The sequence below is a fragment of the Peromyscus leucopus genome, unplaced genomic scaffold (assembly GCF_004664715.2).
Source record: "Peromyscus leucopus breed LL Stock unplaced genomic scaffold, UCI_PerLeu_2.1 scaffold_488, whole genome shotgun sequence".
NCBI lineage: Eukaryota > Metazoa > Chordata > Mammalia > Rodentia > Cricetidae > Peromyscus > Peromyscus leucopus.
Window position 1 is genome coordinate 40,311 of NW_023505385.1, and position 24,728 is coordinate 65,038.

Consider the following 24,728-nt stretch of genomic DNA (forward strand, 5'->3'; position numbering starts at 1 on the left):
CTTCTCATGTAATTTCACCTACAGAAAACAAATGTGCTAATAACCCAGCTTAGAACGTTCTTCTTACCATTTTCCATACAGTTAAACTGGCATTCTGTTTTGGGAAATTAGTATGAGTGTAACTTTGAATCTTTTTAAAAAGTATTGTGATAAAACTGGGGGTTTTTGTGCTTGAAATACTGAGGCTATAATTTTAGATGCATTAGACATCACCCTTGGAAGATAATCTACTCTTTTTTTTTTTTCTATTAAAAGCCAGCAGGTGGTTCAGTGGGTAAAGATGCCTATCATGAAGGTTGTCCTGATCTCTATACATGCGCTTGGCATTTGTATGTCCTTTCCTCCAATTCATAGATGTAATTTAAAAATTCACACTATTCCATACTACAGAGTGTATGTATGTCTAGTGGCCTTTTATTTTTGTTTCAATTTATATGTAGCATACAAGTTGTTTTGTAGCTGATGTCTCATTTAGTTCACCTGACATGAATGATACTGAAAGTAAGTAAAATTAGACAAATAAAACATTTCTCTATCTATTTATTTATTGTGAGGCAGGGCTGCTCTCATTATGGAGCTCTGGCTATCCTGGAACTCACAATATAGCCCAGGCTGGTCTCAAACTCACGGAGATCCACCTGCCTCTGCCTCCCGAGTGCTGGGATTAGTGTGCGCCACCACACCCAGCTACAAATAAGATTGTTAATGGTTAAATATACACACATATATACATTTTCCTTCTCTTCCCTTCTCCCCACCTCCCTTTTTGTGAAACTAGGAGCAGAAGTTACGTTTTTGTGCATGCTAGACAAGCATTCTACCAATGAACTACATTTCCAACTATAGCTATTAATATTTTTAACTTTAGATATTATCTATTAGTTTATAGGTTTAAATTTAGGTTATGTTTCAAAATTACACCATTGTGGACTAGGTAATGAAATACAATGGGAAGTCCCTGAGCTTTGAATCAGATGAACATATTTTGAATCCTAACTCATTCATTTTATTTATTTCTAGTGTATCCTTAAATAAGAAAATAAAGAATAGGGATTTTATTTTTTTCCCCAGAGACTGACTGGTCAGTAACTGTGTAACCTTAGGCAAGCTATTTCATATCTTTAATATCCTGGTGATGTCATTGGGATCCAATTTCCTAAGTGCATCAAGGCCTTTTTCTGTTGATCACTAAGATCCTATAGTATAAACCCCACTAGAAGTCAAGTAATGATGTGGCCTCTTCCTGATTTAGGTCAACAGATATAGACCAAATGTCTATAGTGATAAGAGTATAGCAAAATTTCAGTCCCCATCTAATCAAAACAGATTCAAAACACAAACAAGAGAACTCAAGGTTTTCTTAAAGTCCTATGTACATTGTTTTCAGTTTTGCTCAATACCATTTAAGTATCCAGTATATGCAGTAGTTTGTTTTAGATCCAGTATCCTGACTGGGTTCCTGAAATAACTGGAACTGGAAATGCAGCAACAGGACATGGGTATGCAGGGCTGGGTGGGGGTGGGGGTGGGTGGGGCTTTTGTGCCAGTTTGCCCTAGTTCTCTGCTTCACCTGGGTACTGACCTTCTCTTCTGCTGCGTTCTGTACACACACCCTTCACCATTGTTCTTTCTCTTCTCAAGAATAAATGGCCTCTCCTGTTCTGCTGAATGAAACCAGCAGTTTGGTATTATTTCTCTACACTTGTTTATTAGCACTTTGCTGAGACTTGCCTGTGTTTTTTAAGGCACACTTGAAGTAGTTTGCATATAAATGGAGTATTCAATATATCCTTCAACTTTAGACAAAGCAAGTTTCATCTAAAATTTTATATGTAAAAGGATTGCAGGAAGGATAATTTTAAAAATATTTCTAACATGAGTGTCACAGTTTTCTTTGCAACTTGAAATTTTCATCAACATCTTGCAATCCTAGCAAATGGCTGTTTGCAATGCAAAGGAACACCTGGGGTATGTTTAACTAAGTGATTTAAATTTGTAAATGTTAGGCTTTAGAACAAAGCTTTGCTAGTATCAGTGGCTCAGATTAAAGGCATTATCATAGGTGACCTAAAATGATGTCCTTAATGATATCTCACATCCAGTGAAGAACATTATATTGCTTCATGAGGTTTTCAATCTTCAGAAGTCTAAGTTAGTTACAGAAAACCATCCCTCAGAATTGTGACGATCGAGCTGAGTTAAGGAAATCATATCACCTCAGAATTTAGAGAAAGGTCAGAAGTTTAATATCATCTCTTTGGAATTTATAGCCAGAGCTTCTGGTGTGACACATTTTTTTTTTATACAACTATCTTGTTTCTCCTATATATTATTTTCTCGGGTTTTTGTTTTGTTTCAGGATTTTTAAGGTTAACTTGTTTGGTATGTATGAATGTTTTCTCTGCACACATGTGTCATATGTGACTTGTGCAATGGAGGTCAGAAAGAAGGTATTGGATCCCTTGGATATGGAGTTTTAGACAGTGTGAATCACCATATAGATGCTGGTAACTGACCCTGGGTTCTCTGAAAGAGCAACAGATGCCAGCCGCCTCCGTTTATTTTGTAGATCTGTCTACTTTAACAGATTTTGAGTACCTATCAAATGCCTAATACTACCATTTAAAATTCTGTATTAGTGCAACTAGCTGAATATTTGCTTCTGTGTTATCAAAAGTGTAAGACAAACCACGATTGAACAGGCCAGACTCTGGCCAGCAGTTTAAGACAAAGTAACTTAGCTTGGTAAAGATGGATGGGACAGTGGAGCTCTTGAAGTTGAGGTTTCTAGGGTTTTTTTAGAGTTTGGAAGCCTGAGTACAAGGAATAGAATGGCCATGCCCTAACAGCAGAAGTTAGGGGTATTTGAACTTGTCACTGTGTGCGTGTTGGAGTGGAGGGCAAAGGTCATGGCCAGCTGTCTTCCTCGGTTGTTCTCCACTTTACTTCTTGAGACAAGGTCTCTCTTGCTAGCTAGCCATAGCTGGTTGGCTGGTCTGGTCGCCTGGGAAGGCCCAGGGGGTCTGCCTCTGCTGCCCTCGCTCTGGATTACTTCCTGGCTTACCGCCACACAGCTTTCAGTTTTAACAGGGGTCCTGGGGTCCACACTCAGGGCTTACACAGTTTACCCACTAAGCTTTTCATCACCCATTTTCATGTTTTTAATATTTCTTTTAGTATTTTTATATTTAAATATAAAATATATTTTAGAAATTTAACAATTACTAGTTATGTAAGTAAATCCATTCTTTTAAGATCATAGAAATATGGCACCAAAGAACAATTTAATCTCTATATATTATAAACAAGTAAATTCCTTGAGCATATGTAGTTTAACAGCATAAGTAAGCCTGTACCCGGCCCTGTTGTTGAAATTGTTTCCTTTTTTTCTCTGTCTCTGTGTGTGTTATACATTTTTCTGTGTATATGTGCACATGTGTGTAGAGCCCAGAGGTCAATATTAAGGTGTCTGTTGTCTATCATAGTTTATAATTAGTTTTTTAAAGATTTAAAATTCTTTAAAATTTTTCTGTGTATGGATGTTTTGCCTGCATGTATTTGTGGGCACAGCATGTGTACCTGATGCTTAGAGAGACCAGAAGAGGGCATCAGCTCTCTTGGGACTGGAGTGAGAGACAGTTGAGAACTGCCATGTGAGTTCTGGGAACGGAGCCTGGTTCTTCGGGAAGTGAAGCCTGTGCTCTTCACCACTGAGCTGCCTCTCCAGCCTCGTTTGTGGGATTTCTTTGTCTGAGACAGTCCTTCGCTGAACCTGGAGCTCAACTGACTGGGCCAGCCTGGCTGGGAGCCAGTGCCAGGGACCCGTCTGCTCTGTCTCCCGGGCACTGGTATGGAGGTGCCCCGTGCCATGCCCAGCTTTTCCCGTGGATCCTTGGATCTGAACACGTGCCTCACGCTTGTGCTGCAGGCACCTTGCTGACGGATTCAGCTTCCCAGCCTAAAGAAAGTCCTCTTCATTTTAGCAAGTCTCAGGGTGAGAGTAATGTGAAAGGTTTTTATTTCTTAGTTTTTCTTGAGGTTACCATGAAATTAATCAATATTCTGTAGACTTATCTTGAATTTGTCACCTCATCAAAAGCAGCTACAGTGTAGTTTAGTGAACTTCTGTGTCCTTCTCAGCCTTTTGCAATTAGTGAATAATAGCAACTTATAACTATGTCCCTGTAATCATATTTTAATGTTACATCTTCTCAGCATTTTAATGCATTTATAAGTTGTCCTTGAAATAATGGCATAGTAAGAGAATTTAGGTATTACAACCCCAGCAGAAGGTTGCTCTTTATATTTATATGTCATTTAGTGGTGCACAAATCGATTTGAAAGGGTCTGTTCATTGTGGATAGCAATGTAAACAGTAAAGTACTTGGTTTGTTGTTTCCTTGAGATGTGTATGTTCTGTGAAGCTGTTCCTTGCAATGTTTTCAGTGTCTTTTGTAGACAAAACCTCCTGTAATAAGAAACTCGTGTCTGTGGTTCTTCCTTTTGGCGCTTGGACTGTTCCCGATTTGTGTCTTAACTGCCACCTTCATTTGCTATTGGGTTTTACTGGGCTCCACATAACTTAATCCTTTCCTGCCATCCACATCCTATGTTTAGCTTGTGTATGTTTGTAGTCTTCTACTCTAATTCTATAATTTTACACTTAGGTATAAATCAAATTACAGGTTTATCTCATCTTTATGTCTCTTGGTTAAAGCCTAACGCCTTTGTAAATAATTTTAGAAGTTTATGTAAAATGTTAATAGTGTGGATGATTGGAAAGACAGAACGTTTGTATTTACTGCTCTATTCCTGACTCCTAGAATTGTACCTGACACATAGTAAGTAGTCAGTGAATATTGTTGGATGAAGGTATACTACTTATGAACTAGAATTATTTGCTAGGAATATTTAGACTAAAAATGATATGTGACAGATTAATTATGGGAAATATTGAAAATTGTTCACATTCACCCGGGGCTTTAGAAGAAGCAGATTCTGTAATAAAGGATTTGTACCTATACTGTTCCATCTACCTCACATGTATATACACATGCCAACACATTTAGTCTCCAAGTTCAGTTGGTCCTTTTTTGGCCTCTTTTTATTATTATTATTTTTTTTTTTGCTGTGAATTGATTTCTTTGCTTTTATTTCTTAGTCTAGCTCATTTTAAATTAGAGTTAATTTTCTAAAACAAAGTTAAATATTCTATCTTAAAAAGGTAGGCAACCATCTTCAGTGGTGTGCTGTACAGTTTTATGTCAATTTGATATGAGCTAAAGTCATCTGAGAGGAGGGAACCTCAGTTAAGAAAATGCCCTCATAAGATCAGCTGTAGGGCATTTTCTTAGTGACCAAAGGGGGAGGGCCCAGCTCACTGTGGGTGGTGCCATCCCTGGGTTAGTGGTCCTGGGTTCTATAAAAACCCAGGCTGAGCAAGCCAGTAAGCAGTACTCCTCCATGGCTGCCGCATCAGCTTCTGTCTCTGGGTTCCTGCCTTGTTTGAGTTTCTGTGTTGACTTTCTCGATGATGGACTGTCATGTAGACGTGTAAGCCAAATAAACCCTTTCCTCCTTGGCCATGGGGTTTCATCATAGAAATGGTAACTCCAACTAAGACAATAATAACTCTCATTCCCTACCATCCCTCCTTAGAGTTTATGCTTCCCTATGCTTTATTGTAAGGGATAGCTCTTTGTTTAAAGAGCAGATTGTGTGATGTTATTTCTGATTAACATTTTATATGCTGTTCCTACTACCTAAAATGCCTTTTTTTGCCACCTTTTTGTTCTGTTATGAAATTAGATCCAGCCAAGTAGCCTTGGGGTCTGAACTTACAGAAATCTGCCTACCTCTGCCTCCTGAATATTGATTATGATTAAAGGCATGTACCACCATGCCCAGCTGTTTCTCCCATTTTAGAAGGAAGGTTTCAACACTTTTTCCCCTGAAATGTTCTGAATTGTCGGTGGATGTTATTTATATGCAGTTAAGATTTTTAAGGAAAGATTCAGCCCTGATGACTCCACCCAAGTATTTGTAAATGCATGCCTTAGTTCCATTAGGAAAAGATCACTTCTGTTTGGTATCTCTCTGTTGTTCTGAGCCTTGGGATACTTTCTCGGAAGGTATTTATACCCTGTACTACCAGATTATTTTTTTATTTCCACCCATGCTCTTAGTATGTACTGAATGATAAGAAAATGACCCAATAATAATTTCAATTTCTAATGACCAACAGGTGAAAGAGCTCAAACATTCAAACAAACTAGAAATAACTGACATCAAACTGGAGGCAGCGAGAGCTAAGAGTGAGCTAGAAAGAGAAAGGAATAAGATTCAAAGTGAACTGGATGGTAATATATTTTCCCATGCTATTCTCTATTCTTTTCAGGTCTAAATTCAAATTATTAAAACAAAGCAACCTGAGTTTTTTTTCTAGATTCTCAGTCTTAATAGAATTTTCATATTATAGTTTTTAGGGACTATTTTTATTATGTTGAATGGTTTGTTTATTCTGTGATCTTTTTAAAATGACCTACCTTACATTTATATAATAGTTTTTGATTACTGTGTGAATTAAAAGTATTGAAAATGTGGGTTTGTTCTTTATGTGATTATAATTTTAAATGCTTATTGATCAGCTGGTCATTAGGCTAAAGGATATAAGGAAGTAAGTTCCAATCATAATTTTTTGTTTTGTTTTCAAGACAGGGTTTCTCTGTGTAGTTTTGGTTCTGGATCTCATTCTGTAGACCAGGCTGGCCTCGAACTCACAGAGATCCGCCTGCCTCTGCCCCCTGAATGCTGGGATTAAAGGCGTGCACCACCACTGCCTGGCACCAACATAAGTTTTTGTTTGTTTTTGCTATAAATCCTAGGCTAATTATTGAATCCCCGTTCAATATGTGCTTATTTTTGAGCTCCAGTTTAGTCTTAAACGTGTCCTCAAGATGTCTCAGAGGTTTCGGTTCTTTATACTTCAGCAACCTTCCCTCGGTTTATAACTGTGCTTGAGGTTACCTCCGTTGTTTCAGGTAGACTTTATTTTTATTAATAATTGTTTTGACTATTTCCATATATTTTCAGAGTTGAGAGTAAATTTTTTTAGTGTTAGAGTTTGGGATATATTGCTGTATTATGTTTTTAAAGGTTAAATATAAATTTGCTGTAGTTATTCATCTCAAACATTTGAATATTTTTCAGTAAACTTGAAAGTTTCCTTATTGCTCATATTTTGTTAGAAATATAGCATATTTCCTAGAATCCTAGGTTTCTTTTTGAAGGGTTCAGTTTTCTTTAGGTTTGTTTGTTTGTTTGCTTTAATTTACTGTTATCAGCTTGTTTATGATACTATCCTGGGGCTCAAAACTCCTGTAAGAAGTCAAGTAAATAAGCCTCTTTGGGTATTCCCAAGGTTCAAAAGAATAAATGTCTGTCCGGAAAGATTTGTGTATCTGTGTGCTGAAAAGTGACAACAAGTTATCTCCACCTTGTTTCACTGCTGTTTCTGCAAAAGCTCTGATGAGCTGACACTCCGTGAGGACCTTGAAGACTATCTGTCCAAGAGACCTCTCAGATTCTTTTGTTTTACTGGGTTTCAGATGCTCATTAATGTTAATATTGAATATAGTTTCTTTTTCTTCTAAAAATACACCAGGATTGCAGGCAGACAATGAAATTCTCAAGTCCACTGTCGAACACCACAAAGTACTCTTGGTGGAAAAAGATCGTGAATTAATCCGTAAAGTACAAGCTGCCAAGGAAGAAGGTTATCAGAAACTCGTGGTGTTACAGGATGAAAAGTAAGTCCTTAGTGCCTTGGTTTGTTTCCATTTCTTGGTGAAAACATTGCATTCTCGGATCATCTTTATTGTAGTTCTCCTAACATGATTATCATCTGTTGTTTTAGGCTGGAACTTGAGAACAGATTATCAGACTTAGAGCGAATGAAAGTGGAACACGATGTCTGGAGGCAGTCGGAAAAGGATCAGTGTGAAGAGAAACTGCGGGCCTCACAGATGGCCGAAGAGGCAGCCCGGAGGGAGCTTCAGAGTATTAGGTTAATTTGTGTCTTAAGATAGTTGGGGGGGGGGGCGCCATAGTGGGGTAAAAGTAGCACAGAAAACTCCTACCTTTTACCCCAAGTTCCATATAGTAACAGATTTCCTAACCGAATTAGAGTAACAGCCGAAGTCAGGATAAATCAGTAAATAGTCAGACAGTAAATAAGACCTATTCCCTTTATTTAGATTTTACCATTTCACTTGTTTCTTATCTTTAGTCTACTATAAAATTATTGTTTCACTCTTAATAGTTAATCTTTGGCTCCCTTCACCGTATTTTGAGACTATGTAAATATTCTCACTAAACATTCTACTAATTTTAGCATTCATTTACCATCCTTGCCTTTCAGTTGTTACTTGTGTTTTCCAGTTGTGATTTTTCTTATGTAGTTTTGACCTTTCTTCTACATCTGTTATTTGGAATTCTGAAAAGAAGGGCCTTCCTTTTTGTCAATGGCGTTTTAATCACTGTAGACTAGTAGAGTCTTACTTTCTTCTGTAAGTTGCACTATCTCAGATTTGACTATTGGAAGCTCGTGCCACTTCCTGAGCATTTCCCCACTTTCCAGCATCGTAGGAATCATGTAGGAATCATGCCATCAGGAGTGTGGATTTCATCCTGCCTAGCTATGCTCGTTGATACTTTGTAACTGGAGTTTTGATATTGTTGAAATCATCTGTGTTTTCCGATGGCCTTAGGCAACTCCTCTGAAAGGCGGAGAACTGCTGTGCTAGCCTTTGCTCTGGCTGGCCTTGGCCCAGGTCTTAACTAGCGTTTCTCTAGTTTATTGGAGAGAGGTATGGTAAACAAATGTCAGTCTGGGATTGTCGGTTAGTACTAGGAGTGCCTTGCACTGAACTCCTTCCAGTGGCTTTCCTGCTCTTTCCATGGTGAAAAGAGAAGATCGAAATCTCCGCTGTTTTGGAACAGTGTCTCCCTTTAATTCTGTGAGGTTTTGCACATGTGGGTGGCCACAGTTTGACATTGGGCATTTTCTTCTGTCGCTGTCCACCATCTTTTAAGATGAGGGTCTCCGTGAACTTGGAGCGTGGTGTTGAAGCCAGCCAGTCTGCCACTGAGCCCCACGATCTTCCTGTCTTTGCCTCCTAGCACTGGAATTGCCGGAGTGTGCTGCCATGTACCCTGCTTTTTGTGTAGGTCTGGAGGATCTAAACTCAGGTCCTTGTGCTTGTACTGGACGGACGGACTTACCTACGCACCCTTCTCCTTAGCCCAGCTTTCTGTATTTGGTGGTCTAGTACTATCCAGCTGTTTGTCATTGTTATATATTCTTGGTGTGTTTCATTTTACAGTGTCCTTCATTTTTATTGTAACTTTATAAAGTTTAGTCTGTTTTGTTTAGGTTTGGTATATTTGCCATGGCTCGCTCTGGTTACTGTCCACATGGGGTGTATTTTCCATGCTTTCCTTTACAGTTTATTTGTACTTTGGATTTATAGTGAATGCTTTGTAGGCATCATTTAGTTGAATCTTACTGTTTGCCCATTCTATCACTGGCTATCTTTTGATTGGCACATTTTATGTGTTTACATTTATAAAGTAATTACTACTTTTCTGTCTTTAAATTTTATTTCCCCCTTGTTCCCTTCAATACGTTCCTCTTTGTATTTAATTTTTTGCTTTTTTGCTTTCTTTTATTCTGCTCATCTGGTAGGAAGAATGTTTACATTCTTTTCTTTTGATTGTACATTTTATAGCTATAGTTATCAAGGGATTTACATTCATATCCTTATGCTTCTAATACTTTTGTTTGAATTTGTATCAGCTTAATTGCCAAGACATACACATTTCATTTCTGTCCACACCATTTTCTATTGTTCATGTTACAAAATTACATATCTGTGCAGCATATACCCCCAAACATGATTATTCCCCTAGTGAATCAATTTCTTAAATTAACTAGAACAAATTGTGGAGTTGTAAGCTCAAGTTACAATAATACTAAATTTTTTAAACTAATTTTAAAATATCTTAATCTCTTAAGCCATTAATAAGCAAGTTACAATAATAGTTTTTATAATTTCACATGGGTCTACTATTACTGTCTTTATTCTTTTTCATGTAGATTTGAGTTATTATTTAATAGGCTTTCCTTTTACCAAGTGGGCCACCCTTGAACATTTCTATTGCATAGGTCTTATGACTACCAACTTCCTCACAGTTATGTGGGTTTTTTGTTTGTTTGTTTGTTTGGTTGGTTTTTTGTTTGTTTGTTTTTTGAGACAGGGTTTTCTCTGTGTAGCTTTGGATCCTTTCCTAGAACTCACTCTGTAGCCCAGGCTGGCCTCGAACTCACAGAGATCCACTTGCCTCTGCCTCCTGAGTGCTGGGATTAAAGGTGTGCACCACCACTGCCCTGCTGTGGAATTTTCTTTCACTCTAAAAAACATTTTTAAATGAACTTTATTAAAAATGTTTTAAATAAACATATGGAAGAATTGTTTTTTGCTGGATACAGGATTTTTTAGTTGAAATTTTTTTAAAGTATATTAAATATATCCATCCACTGCTTTCTGGCCTCTTAAGGTTTTAAGTTTTTGTTTTTTAAGGTTTGTTTTTATTTTATGTTTTTGTCTGCATATACATCTGTGCATGTGTGCCTGGTGCATGTGAAGGTCAGAAGAAGGCTTTAGATCCCCTGGAGCTGGAGTTACGGGTGGTTGTGAGCTGCTGTGCGGGTGCTGGGAATTGAAACTGGGTCCTCTGGAAGAGCAGCTGATGTTATTAAATGCTGAGCCCTCTCTCCAGCCCTGCATCTACTTTTTTTTAAAAGATAAAATCTTTCTGTGTATATCTTGAACTCATGACCCTCTTGCCTCAGCCTCCTGAGTTCTAGGACTATAGGCGTGCCTCAGAAACCCTAGCTGTACATCTGCTTTTGAATGTCCTGATCTTTGATACCTGTCTCCCAAAAGTTGAACAAAAGTCAAATAAAAGGGTAGGCACTGGTTCTGAGAGTTCCCTAGAAATGATTTCAGCCAAAAAGGGAACAGTAACTACCTATTTCTTTGCACCGTTTGGATCAGAAGCAATAGTCAGTAATCAAGGTACAGGGTTTCCATATTTGGGGGACAGATAGCATTTACCCACTCTGGTTTCTGGACTGAATGCACAGTCCTGCCTGGTGGTGTACAAAGCTACCTGAGACCTTGGCTGCTTCTGTTGGAAGAGGTGCAGTACAATTATTAACTGCTATTTACAGTTGGAGCCCTCCTCTGAAAGTTGTGGGTCTTCAGAAGGCTCTAGATTTTCAAATAATTAGACTGATTTTATTAATGTATTTGCTGTCCAAATAAAGAGACATATTTATTAATTTAGCTTAGGCAGTGTTTCTCAACCTATGGGTCACGACCCCTTTGACAAACCTCTAGCTCCAAAAAATATTTACATTACAATTCATAACGGCGAAATTACAGTTATGAAGTAGCAATGAAATAATCTTATGGTTGTGGGTCACCACACCATGAGAAGCTGTGTTAAAGGTCTCAGCATAAGGAAGGTTGAGAACCACTGCCTTGGAACAGACTTTTTAACGCATGTGGCACGTTCACCCTGACTGACTCGGCCATGTCGGTGGCCCTTGAGTTCTTTGTTTTCCTTCTCTGAAGGAGTTAAAATTTTTCTAAGTATTTAATTCTTGTTATGAATATATTTCCCTTTTGTTTTGGTCTCTTGCTGTTAATGTTTATAAGGACGATAAATTTTTATAGGTTAATTTATATTCTGTCTGCATCCCGATTTGAGTTAATTTTACTTTTAATTACTTCATGTAGGAGCAGACACGATTTTCCTTCTTTCCCGAGTCCTCAGCTCCGACTTGATGACCTAATGGCACTGGCAGGTGCCCAGTTCAGCGCTGAGTAGCAGTGTGGAGGGTCGGCCTCCTTGGTGCTCATTCTCTGCCCTGTGTTGGGTCCTCATGGATTACGAAGTTAGCGTTAGGAGCTAGAGAGACGGCATGGCAGTCAAGAGCACGAGTAGCTCTTGCAGAGGACCGGGTCCAGTTCCATAACCATAACCGTCGGCAGCTCCAGTTCAGGGCATCCATGACCTCTCCTGACTTCCTTGGGTACAGGCATGCACATGATGCTTGTACATATGTGCATGCAAAATTATTCACACACATAAAATAGATTAAAATTAAATAAATATAAAAACTCTCCTTTTTAAGATTTTGATTGGAATTATATTGACTTTATAGGTTAATTTAAGAATATTAATCCTTCCAATCCATGAATATCTCACATCACTCCTTTTTAAAGTAATTTTTCTACTACTGTCCCTGCACTATTTACCTCACTGTCTCCCTCATCTTTTCCAAAGTTTTATGCCTAGGTCTTTAATACTTTTACAAGTGGTGCTGTTTTCAATGTTGTGATTACTCACTGGTGCAGCAGAAATAGTTGACTTAACTGACCTTGAATCCTATGCCTGCTCAAATTTTTGAGTAGGAAAGAATATCCTTCCTCTTCTTGCTTCTCTTTTGTTGTTTTATTGTTGATTTTGAGTTTCATTGCATTGTGATTAGAGAATATTTCGACTTTATGCAGCACATTAATATTTCATTTGTTATCTACTATGTCAAGGGCAGTACTAGGGTAAGGCAAGAGAAACACCCCCAGGGTGTGAACTTTAAAGAGAAAAAGAATGTTTATTTTATCCCTGTGAGTGTCCGCCTGCGGGTATGTATACCATGTATGTGCCCGGAGCCCTCAGAGCTCAGAAGAGCGTGTTATATATATACCATGGAACTGGAGTTACAGGTGGTTGTGAGCCACCATGTGGGTGCTGGGAATCGAATGTGGGTTCTCTGCAAGAGCCGCAAATTCTCTTGACCACTTGGCCAGCTTTCCAGCCGTACCATTTACCTTTGTAGGCTGACTCTGACATTTGCATTAGCCTCAGAGTGACTGTCTCAAAATTTGCATAGGATGGTCACCTCGTTTGCCTCCTGCCTGTAGTGTATGATCCGTTTTTGTGGGTCTGATAAGCTGAAGTTAAGTGAGTGCAGTTGCTCTTCAACCCATGTGGGTTACACTGTAATCAGCCCTACCAAAGTTGAAAATGTATTTACCACTACTGCCTGACTTCATCGTACCATCCCAGTGCACTGTAAAATGTCAGTTATTTGCCTTCGTCAACACATGGCTGGCCAGTCCTGGCTGCCACTGGCTGGTTTTGTGAGAGCATGCTATACTGTATATTGCTAGCCTGGTGCAAGATCAAAATTCGACATTTGAGGTGCAGTTTCTGCCGAATACATACAACCTTCACATTGTAAAGTTGAACCATTACAAGTCAGGTAACATTTGATACATTTATGTGTTTATGTGCTGTGTACACACACACACACACACACACACACACACACACACACACACAGCCATTAAGATTTGCCTTAGGAAATTTAACTTTTCTATATACTTCTTATTTTTGTTCATTTGATGCTTCTGTATGAAATAATTAATATTAAAGTCTCATTATGAGTGTTTCTGCCTATGCTTGTAGTTTTGCTTCATAAAGATGGTTGCTATGCAGTTGGGAATATACTTGTAAGTTATGTTCTGATGATCGGTTGTGGGTCTTTTGCATTACACGGTGCCCCTTTTTGGTTACTCACTTTTTTACGTGATTCTACATTATCTGATGTCATTATTCTACATGTTCATACTGCTCCAATTTCTCCGACACATTTTTGTCTCCTTCCTAAATTTTCTGCATTACTTGCTTTTTGTAAAATGTGTTTTCTGTTTATACCATGTAGTCGTATAGTCTAGCATTGCTAATGAACAAAGTATAAGTTGTGGTTTTTTTCCTCGTTTTAATGGGTGAGTTACGTATCTGCAGTCTTGCAGATGGGAACATGACGGATGGGTTGCTAGAAGTTGGTATTCCACCACTACCCCTTTCACTTAGAGTTGTTTTGAGGTTTGGTATTTTCTATTAACACTAAGGGTGTGGTTTTGTGTGGCTTTGTTACTTTCTGAATTATTCTTGCAGAAAGCATTCATAATACAGTGCTAGAGCATCTGCCCTTCAGTACCTGCAGATCTGTATATTTGCTTTCTAAATTAAAAAAAAAAAACCTAAATCTTAGTGACTTATAAAAATTAAAGATAAATGACTTAAAATCAAAGAGGTTGTAGACTGTGCTTTGAGGCAAGCTTCTTAGTCCACATTACTAATGAAAGAACTGCTCTTCAGGATCTTTTACCCTGTTGGTGGCTCAGCCAGTCTTGCCCATCTTTTCTTTGAGGTAGATATTTACGTAACTGTTCCGGACAGTCTTTGTGAGAGACTTTCTGTCTCTGCCCTCCCAGGGAAGTGCCCCATCTGTTATTTTATTGTGTCCTGGTCTCAGTTTGGCCTTTAGAAGGTTTTCTGTTTGAATTTGAGCGTACTTTGACTGCTTAGAGCTTCTGCAGCCATAGTGATAAAATGTTCAGTGTCTTGTCATTACTTAAAGACAGTAATAAACTTGATTCATAGCTTTTGTTTTGTTTTGTTTGGGAGCATTTAATAAAATACAAAACAGTTTTCGTTTTTAACTTGTCTATAATATAAATCATTTCTATTTCATTAGTCACTTTTGAGAATTTGTTTTTTATCCTTCTTGAGTTTCTCCAGATTATTTATAATATGTGATTGGGCCCATAAGATGTCCATAAAATAAGGACACCTTAACCATAGACAATCTGACGGAGTACTTCTCAAGATTTATAGTTTTCCATGTTTGGATTGTTACATAATTATGTCACTTATTTACTGTTTTATAAATTTAGTCATGTCAATCACCTGTTTATTTTTCACTAAAATATCTATAATTGTAACTTCCACTTAGTAGAGTCTGTGGTAGATCAGAGACAATCTGGGGCTTAAAAAAATGAGTCCTGACAGGAAAAAATGTAAATATTGAAAAATAGTTCATCATTTACAAATTATGCTATATGATAAGTAGCTGATCTTCTAGACATTAATGCAAGCTTGAGAGTTGCTTTAAGTTACTGTGTTCTAGTGTTTGTTTTCACCACTAACCTGTCACAGTGCAAAGAATAATATTTTAGGAAGTATTCCTCCTGGCAGAGGTGATGGTGCGGTGGGTGACGCACTTGATGCACCATCATGAGGACTTGAGTTCGGATCCCACGTAAAAGGCCAGGCACAGCAGTGCCTACCTGGAATGCCAGCACTGGAAGGCAGAGGCCGGTGGCTCCAGGGACCGGCTGGCCGGTCAGTCTCGCCAGAACAGCAAGTTTAGGTTAGGGGAGAGACCCTGCCTCAAAAAATGAAGTGGAGAAACCTTTGAAGAAGACGGCCCATGTCAGTGTCTGACCTCCACGTGTGTGTACAGACAAGTGCATGTCTGTGTGTGCTTGAATGTGCACGTGCGTGTGCGGACGTGTGCTCGTGTGTGCACCCCCCCCCCATTTTGTATTTGAGAAAGAATCTGTACTAATTTTATTCAGCTTGTGAAGTTACCTGTAAAATTAATTAACCATGTACAAATTATAGGAGGTTAGGTGTGAGTCAGCTTGCCTTAACAACAGTGGTCATGGCTGTAGGAAGGACAGGGTTTATACTCTTTGTTTTTTTGGATGCCTGGATGGACAGCTCAGCTATGAGCAGATAGAAGTCACTTCTTTTCTCTCTTCCCTCCTCCTCCCATTCTCCTTGTTTGCTTTAACTTTCTTCTGCTGTCTCTGTGAGGCAAGTGCATGTGTTGAAACGAAAGGAGAACAGTTACTTGTCAGTTCAGGTTAGAAAAATCTAGACAGTGGTTTGGGTCTGGTTCACATGTCCGTCTCTGGGCCTATCGGTATGTCAAGGGGAACAAGGCACTCTGGGTAAGCTAGGATATGTGTGATAGAGAGGAGGAAGTGTATTCTGATATCAGAGGTGAAGAGAAGAAATTAAAGCACTAATTGTCCAAGGGAGGAGGCTTAAACATTTAAGATATCACCTGCAGTGTGATACCTTTTAAACTAATGTATCTTTTGCATAACTTAAAGTCATCTCTATTTTTATATCATTGCTTTAGGTTTGCTTGTTTATTTGGCTGCCCACAGGTAGATACTGACCCTTTTAAACATCATTTAATACAGCCTCATTTCCATTTGTGTCTTGAGAAGAATTGTTTGCTTTGTATCATCTTAGGAAGCACTAGACTCAGTACTGGACATTTAAACCAGTTCCTTTACAATTTGGGCTGCCGAGCAAGGGACAGAAGTGAGGGTCTAGTAGCATTTGAAGGGCACAGAGATTCCTGTGTCAGTTATTACATGATTCTCTAGCAATGTTCTGCTTCAGTGCCCTCGTACCTTTTCAAGAAATCCCCTTTGGGTAAACAATGGCCAGTCCGTCTTAGGTGCTTAAGAGGCAGAACACTTGCTTTTCAGAAAGTCGGTGTTGAGGACACTGTTCTGAAGAGACTTGTTCTAGGAATTTCTGATAATAGAGAAACCGCCAAGAGCTCCCCTTGCTTGTCTTATGATTTTGCTTTCCCTTGGTCATGGACATAGACATTATGTGAAGGCAAGATCCTTTGCCACTGAATATGGTATTACCGATCACATGTAACTATTTAAATCTGAGGCTCAGTTAATTAAAATTTTAAATTAAAATGACAGTTCCTCAATCATACTGTCAAAAGCACTCAGTAGCACCATGAAGCTAGTGCCTTTTCAAATCGAAACTTTGAGATAATAATTTCCATCACCTGATAACACTCCAACAGCACTATCTGATAAGAAGCTGAGAGTGGAGCCTGTCTGTATTTATCATGTTTCCACAACAGTTAGAAGTGGGCTCCGCATTTACAGTCAGCTGCTCAGTCTACATCTGTTGAATGTCCAAATAGCATAGCAGCTGCATGAATAGAGAGCCCAGACTCTGACCGTGGCCGTTGACGGGAACACAGTGCAGGGATTTGAGGCAGCCATCTTACTGGTGTCCCGTCATTCCCAGTTAAGCTTTTCTCCAGCTGGATTCTCTGCTGTGACTTGACCCTCTACCCACTTCCTATCTCTACCTCCATGATCATATTTAAAGTATAATTATAGTTTACCATTCCTCAGCTTAACTGATCCTTCACTTCCTCATCTCACCACCTACTTCATAAAGTTCTCCCCCCTCCCCCGTCTCCTTCATCTCCTCTTCCCCTCCTTCCATCCCCCTCTGTTCCCCTTGCCGCCCCCACCCCGCCCACCCTCCTGCTGGGAGTCAAGCCTTAGTTCTTCCACTACCACACTGAGCGCGGCTGAGGTAGCGTCTTGTTCTGTTACCATAAAAATATTGTGCGATTCAGCGTTTCCTTTGAAAATCTCTAGTGGATTCTGAGAGGGCATACACCCTCCCACCCCTTTAGGTGGAAACGAATCCTTCTTTCCCTCAAGGAGAGTGGCAATGGTAAGCTCCTCTTGTTTCAGATCTTTATCTGACCAAGTTTGGTTAAAATGGTTTTCCCCTTGATATTTGGTGCATCTAATTTATCTCCATTCTTTTTCCTTTTCCGGTTATTTCCTACTAGATAATCTTTTAACAGTCATGGAGTCTTTGATACCTTGCTCACACTGCCCCTCTTTCCTGTCCCTTGCCATCAGTCATCCATATTGATGAACTATTCCTGTTTAGCTGTGTAGCATATGGTATCCTCACTCAGGCGTTTTTAAATCTGTTTTATTGTCCCGTATACCTGTCCATGCCCAGGGCTTGTCATCTCTCAGAACCGCTCCCCTCAAAGATGGGACTCTCTTCTTTTCTTTAGTTGTTTTCTGCTCCCTGGAGACACTGAAACTGGTAGTCCTTGTGCTTCTCTCCCTTCTCATCTGCCAACTTGCCTTTTGTCCTGGTTGGCTCTTTACTCCACTTGGTACAAACTGGAGTCATTTGAGAAGAGAGACTTGAGCTCCCACACTTGTCCATCCCCACACTGCTGTGGTGTGCGCACATACTCAAATTTAAAAAGTGAAATAAAACTGTGAAGAACAAGGAGAAAGAAGCATGGCTGAATCTTCCTTTAGACTTGCAGTGGTTCTCACCTTCCTCAGGCTGTGACCCTTTAAACACTTCCTCATGGTGTGATCACCCCCCCACCGTAGAATTGCTACTCCATAACTGTGATTTTGCTAGTGTTAAGAATTGTAATGTAAGTCTAATTTTGCAGGGTAGCTGATGTACGACCCCCAAGTGCTACTGTTATGAATTGTAATGTAAATATCTGATATGTGACCCCCCCAGACTGAGAACCACTGCTTCAGAGCTGCTGTTTCTGGCGTGTATGTGCTGACATCTAAGAAGCAGTGCCCCTCTGTATTCGTCATAGACAGCCATGTAGCTCCTGGGAGTCGAGATATTTGGACTCTGGGTACAGGGCAGTGCCTGTTGTCAGCCAGCCATTCATTACAGTGGTGCCCAGTCCAGGGGAAGAATGAATTACGGATTCATAATCTTTTGTTGTTTGTGGTTCTTAGGTTAAAACTTCAACAACAAGTTGTGAATACTGAAAAAGCAGAAAAAGAAAAACTTGAAAATGCTGAGCTGAAACAGGTGTGATTATAATATACATTTTGCTTTTGTTTTGTTGAATGCTCCTTTTAAGTCTGTTTTATGTAGTTATAGCAATTAATCATAATCAGGACTTTGAAATCTAATCACCATAATTGATAATATACTGATGAAGCTGTTACATAAAGATAAAATGTTTTCAGTTTTCTGCTTTAATTTAGTAGACTTGTTTTACTTTTGCTGTTTATCCTAATATATTGGTATGCCGTGGCCTGTGACAGATTTTTTTAAGTTATTGCTAAAAATGGCAATATTTTGACATTCTGTATTTTAAAATTAGATAGAAATATTCAGGTTTTAATTTTATGTTCTGTGATGTGTTAATGGGTCGTTTTTTTTTTTTTTGTTTTTTTTTTTTTTGTTCTTGCTGCATCTGTATAAAATTTATGGGAAGAAATTTGTATTTTAATTAAGGGAAATATTTATACAATGTTGGGTAAAATGCATAAGATTATTTGTTTCTGAATTCTGGGATTTTTTTTCCTTGAAGTATTTCTATTCTCTTAAATTATGAGTAGTGAGGATCCATGTAAAATTTTTGCACACAGCTGATACTACTCTGCACGTGCAGTTCTGGGTTCCTAATTGAGAGAAACAGTGCTTACATGTCAGCCGGTGTCGCTGGCATGCGCAGTTCTGGGGCCTTACCCTGCAGGGCACAATGTTTTATTCTCTGAGAGGCATGGATATAATACTTAGACATTGGAATATCTACCATCCTATGGGTCTAGAGGTTGCTTAGTTAAAAAGTTGCAATAATAGAGTTAATGCTTTCCACCCCAGTTAAAAAAAAAAAAAAAAAAGTTAGTTCTACATGAGGAAATTTATTCTAAAATAGCAATTTGAGACATAACCATATTTCATGTTACTGTATTCTAGTAATCCTCCACATGCACATATAATCTTATGTGGCTTTTATACTATCTGCCATATAATGGGGTTATTTCCCACTTTACCAAGAATCTTGCTTCTTGTTGGGGTGGTGCTACTTGCCTGTAATGCACTTGGGAGGCTGAAGCAGGAGAATCATGAGTTTGAGGCCTGCCTGGACTGTGTGGCAAGGCCTTGTTTCTATTGACTCTTGAACCTTATGATGGTGTTTTGGTTTTGGTGACGGTAGGGACCAAATTCATGCTTGTGTGCACATTAACTAGACAAGTGTGCTCTACTGCTGAGCTGCATCCTAGGCTGAGGGTGGGTTCTTTTGGTTCTTGTCTCTTGGTTCTGTCAACTCGGAAAGGTCTCTCAGAGAACGGCTAATGAGAAGTTGAACTGAAAGAAAAATGAAGACGTTTATTAGTTGATAAAATAAAAACGGTTCATGAAGGATGGAGATTATAGTTGTCCCCAGTGAGGTCTATTTAATCACAATACAGCCGTTGAGGTCTTTCTGGCCAGCCAGTCTATAACTCGAATATACCATAGGGAAAACGTGTGCTTCCACATGCAGGTAGTGGGGATGGAGTTGGGTACATGTGCTGCTGGTGAATGGCCCCAGAGCAGGGCTCTCACCTCCTAATGGCGCAGCCCGGCAGTGTATGGTACTGAAAGGCTTTGGTTATAGTGAGAAATGACTCCAGCCCTCCTTATCTGTTATCTCACTGGGCATCCCTGTGGGCCCTGCCAGCTGGGAGAGACCTTCCTGAGGGGAGGGACTCTGCTTCTCACATACCCTGATGCCTGTCTTAGTGTCTTTCTGCTTCTCTTTTTGTCTTTGAAGCAAATCAGTCATTTGCAGATCCAGGTGACCTCGCTGACACAGTCAGAGAATGACCTGCTGAATTCAAACCAAATGCTGAAGGACACGGTGGAGAGATTAAAACAGGAATGCCGGCATTTACGAAGCCAAGCTGACAAAGTGCAGCTGGAAGTTGAAAAGTAGAGTGTGCTCTTCATTATGTACAAACTGTTTTCTTTCTGCTGTATCAAGTATATTTTATTGATATTGAAACATGAATGTATTTTTAGGGGGTGTACTTTCTCCTTCTAGAAAATGAACTTTTACTCCTAAATTGCTTTTAAAAGTTTTAGGCATGGATGAAAAACCTTTATTCATACCAGAACACGGTTTCCCAAATCTCTTCTGAATGCCAGAGAACAGAATGATTTAGTTGTGAGGTTGTGTTCTCGTTCTCTCTCTCTCTCTCTCTCTCTCTCTCTCTCTCTCTCTCTCTCTCTCTCTCTCTCTCTCTCTCTCTGTGTGTGTGTGTGTGTGTGTTACACAAGCACACAGACTTCCTAGAACTACCCTTTTGTATTTTTCTTTTGTGAAGTTATTTACTTATTTATATTCTTTTCACCTTGAAATTTACTAGTAGTAGACAGGAAAATGTGCTGCTCAGGATTTTTTTTTTTTTTTTTTTTTTTTTTTTTTTTTTTTTTTTTTTTTTTTTTTTTTGGTTTTTCGAGACAGGGTTTCTCTGTGTAGCTTTGCGCCTTTCCTGGAACTCACTTGGTAGCCCAGACTGGCCTCGAACTCACAGAGATCCGCCTGCCTCTGCCTCCCGAGTGCTGGGATTAAAGGCGTGTGCCACCACCGCCCGGCTTGCTGCTCAGGATTTATACTCTCTAGAAAACGTTGTGGTAAAATGGGGCCGGGGTGTAGCTCAGAACAATTGTCTGGGTGTTACACAGAGGCCCTAGATCTGATCCCTAGCACCACAAAAATAAATTTAAAAAAGCAAAACCAAATGTAGAATACTGTTTCATATTTGCTTTGTTTTTAATAGCACGTTATTTTTATTTATCTACAGGACAGTTTTCTCTCCAAATTTGTTCTTCAATCAGTTTTACCACATAAAGCTTTTTCTCTTCAGTTTTTCTGTTTTTCATATTTTAAGGCTTGTCTATGTTTTATAGATGGAGTTCTGTGTATGGAAGACAGTAAGAAAGCTGTATCTCAATAATGTGTTGTGACATTCCAGATGATCTAACTTATTTTTCTTCTGTTTTGCCAAAGAAGAAATGTGTGTCTTTTAATCTTTGCGTATTTGATTAAAACAAGTGTGAGAATTCTAATGACACGCAGTGTAGCTGGCATTTTTTAAGTCTCTCACTTTTGCCATTCAGACTGGTGTTCATTGCATGGGTCCAGTATGACTGGGCCAGGGCTAGAGCTCAGCAGCAGAGTGCTCGCTTTGCATGTGCGTGACTTTTAGTTAAATTCTCAGCACCCAGACTAAGAATAAACAAAAGGCTGGATTTCTAGAGGAGTGGAATTTAACTTTTGTCCCAGCTAATATACTTAAAATCTGTATGAGTAATTAGACAAGCAATCTAACATGCCACGGTTTGTTATTTTTGATTTTAATGGCCATAGTATTGATAATAAAATTCATATTTTTGATAAGTATGCAGAATAGCTTTTAAAAATATGTTGTTACTAGGATGCAACTTAAAATGTCATTTATATGAAATTTACACAGAAAAATATTCTTCATTAAGATTTAATATTTAGCTTGATTTTTTTTGTTTCGTTTTGAGGTAGTGTCTTTTCTGTGTACCCCTGGCTGTTCTGGAAATTGCGATGTAAATTCCAGGCTGGCCTTGAGCTCACTCACAGAGATCAGATTGCCTATACCTCTGGAGTGTTGGGGTTAAAGGTTTTCCCTACCACACCCAGCATCAGGCTTGATTTGTAACTGCCTTTAATAGGCACAATTTTCATGGCTTGATGTTTATAATCATTGTTCAGGGGTTCAGGTTTTTAAGTGCTTATCCTGCCAATAAATAGATAAGTTTCTTTATCAACTTAGTAAAATGTTCTAAACTTCAGTTTCCTCATTTTGTTTAAAAGATGTGACAGATGTGCCTAACTCCAGGGGATTTGGTGTAAACATAGTGTGTCTGTTGCCATGAATACAGTGTCATATTCATGAAACTTGCTCTGAGGTGACAATTGGGAGGAAATACGTGGCTGTATAAGAGTCACTGCAGCTGGAGAAGATAGGATGTGGCCGGACAGGCAGGGAGCTTGAGAACACTTGTGATAGCGCCTGTTTGGTCTCAGAATTTCTGTCACATTCCTTAGTTTGTGTACATGTTCTCTGACAGGACACTGGAGGAAAAGCAGATACAGTGGTTGGAAGAAAAGCATAAACTTCAGGAGCGTATCACGGACAGAGAAGAGAAGTATAATCAAGCTAAAGAGAAACTCCAGCGAGCTGCAACTGCTCAGAAAAAAAGGCAAGTTGTTTTAAAGAAAATGGTTTCTTGTAGAGTCAGACTTTGTTTTCCAAGAATAACGCGTATAATTGAGGCTGAGGTTTTGTGGCGTGTTTCACTTGATATCTAAACATTTTCTATTAATCTTGCAGAGACAATTGGGAAAATCCAAGCAACAGGTGCATTTCTATTTTTTTAGAGTTAAATTATATTTTCCTATAGATGATATTTTTCAGTGCCAATCCATACAAATGTGTATGAACTCATTCTTCACTTAAGTTTATAGTATGATTAGACCTGTTTTAATTACACTTAACATCTATAATGTTGCTTTTGTGGTTAAAGTCCTTTTTCTTGAGCTGGGGATGTAGCTCATTGCTAAGAACTTCCCAGGAATATCCACCAAGGTCTAGGCCAGGTGGGGCTATGTCATGAGACCCTGGGTCAAACAAAACAAAACAACGAAAAAGAGTGTTTCCAGCTCAGAAACTAGAGAAACGAATGTCTTTTTGCCCCCGCAGCGGAGTCTTGGACTTACCCTGACTTCGGAAACCACTCTTGACTGTTGCTACCTTGATGCTTGCTGAATTATCTTTTATAGGCATGTGTTTTCTAGAGTCTAAAAGCTTCACATTCTTGGAAACAATGCAGTGCTTCATGGAAATTAAGTAGCCAGATGATTCATCTAGTCACTAGTTACAGCTTTTTTTCTGCCTCAGTGAGGACTGTAGTAGATCCCGTCAGCAGCAGTGACTCATTGTGGCGGTGATTCAGCTGTTCTTACAGCAGACCTGGGGTGGGGAGAGCCGGGGCTGTGTGTCTATGTTTGATGTGTCTCATAGAAAGACTGTGAATACCAGTTATCCCAGTGTCTTGGTGTCTGTCTGTTAGTGGATAGGTGAAGTGTTCATTGCGTGCATAAGAGAAATGACTTCAGTCATTCTCTATATAATACTAAAAGTAGTATGGGGTTGAGATTAAGAAGACAACATTTCTTATATAAGAAACCCAGGTATTTCTTACCCAAAATGGAAGCACATTTTTCTTTTTTAGTTGTCAGTTGTATTCCTTTTCCATCCATATATAAATTCTGAAGGCTACTGGTGTTTAATGAAATTTCAGTGATTTTTTTTTTTTCAATGACTCAAGATGATCTTGGAAATCCTACTGTATTTAAGAAATGTCTAGGGAAGTATTATGAGCTGTTTATCTTTTGCAGATAAACTTTTTATGTTGCATTATTAGGAATAAATGTTGTAGAGATCAGATCCTAAGTATTAAGGTTAATTTGGTTGGCAGAATTTGGAAAAGTGACATCGGTGGGTACAGAGATTATCAAACTAATCATAGTTGTACCAGAAAGAGGGCAGAAGGTGATATTTTAAAACCCTGCAAAGTAATATTTTACCACTATTGAATAATGCAAACTTTTTTTTCTTAAATAACCACCTGATGAGTAAGAACATAGTGCCATTTCACTTCCAAACTATTTATTTATTTATTTATTTATTTATTATCTGTCTATCTATGTATCTATGTAATGTTATGTATGTATGTATCTATATCTATCTATCTATCTATCTGCTTGCTTGCTTGCTTGCTTTTGGGGTTGCAAGGAGAAAGATGGGGCTCGGTACACTCCCCTATGCATAGAGGACTGGTACGTCTGTCATTCTCTACGTATTCCTTTGAGGCAGGATGCCTCTGAACCTAAAGCTCAGGTGTATCTTTGAGGCTAGCCTGGAAGCCATCAGGCTCCAGTGATTTTCCTGTCTTGCTTCCCTTAGTGCTGAGGTTACAGGTGTGCCTAAGATGCCTGGCTTGTTAGGAGAGTGTGGGATCCAAACTCCAGGTCTCATGCTCTTCAACATTGGTACCGTCTCTTCCAGCTTCTCGTTTCCACCCTCTTT

The 24,728-nt window shown here is 39.0% G+C and overlaps 1 protein-coding gene across 1 annotated transcript in view; it reads left to right on the forward strand.

Annotated features, from left to right (window-relative positions):
- The window catches only part of LOC114700577 (centrosomal protein of 83 kDa-like), a 57,188-nt gene extending 34,392 nt beyond the window's left edge, over nucleotides 1-22,796 (forward strand). Inside the window, exons 7-12 of the mRNA XM_037201945.1 lie at nucleotides 6,245-6,359; nucleotides 7,664-7,808; nucleotides 7,916-8,065; nucleotides 18,561-18,636; nucleotides 20,375-20,553; nucleotides 22,708-22,796. Of these exons, the coding sequence (XP_037057840.1) occupies nucleotides 6,245-6,359; nucleotides 7,664-7,808; nucleotides 7,916-8,065; nucleotides 18,561-18,636; nucleotides 20,375-20,536 (648 nt within the window). The 3' untranslated portion in view covers nucleotides 20,537-20,553; nucleotides 22,708-22,796. The remainder of the gene's footprint in view (nucleotides 1-6,244; nucleotides 6,360-7,663; nucleotides 7,809-7,915; nucleotides 8,066-18,560; nucleotides 18,637-20,374; nucleotides 20,554-22,707) is intronic.
- Nucleotides 22,797-24,728: the final 1,932 nt, after the last annotated feature.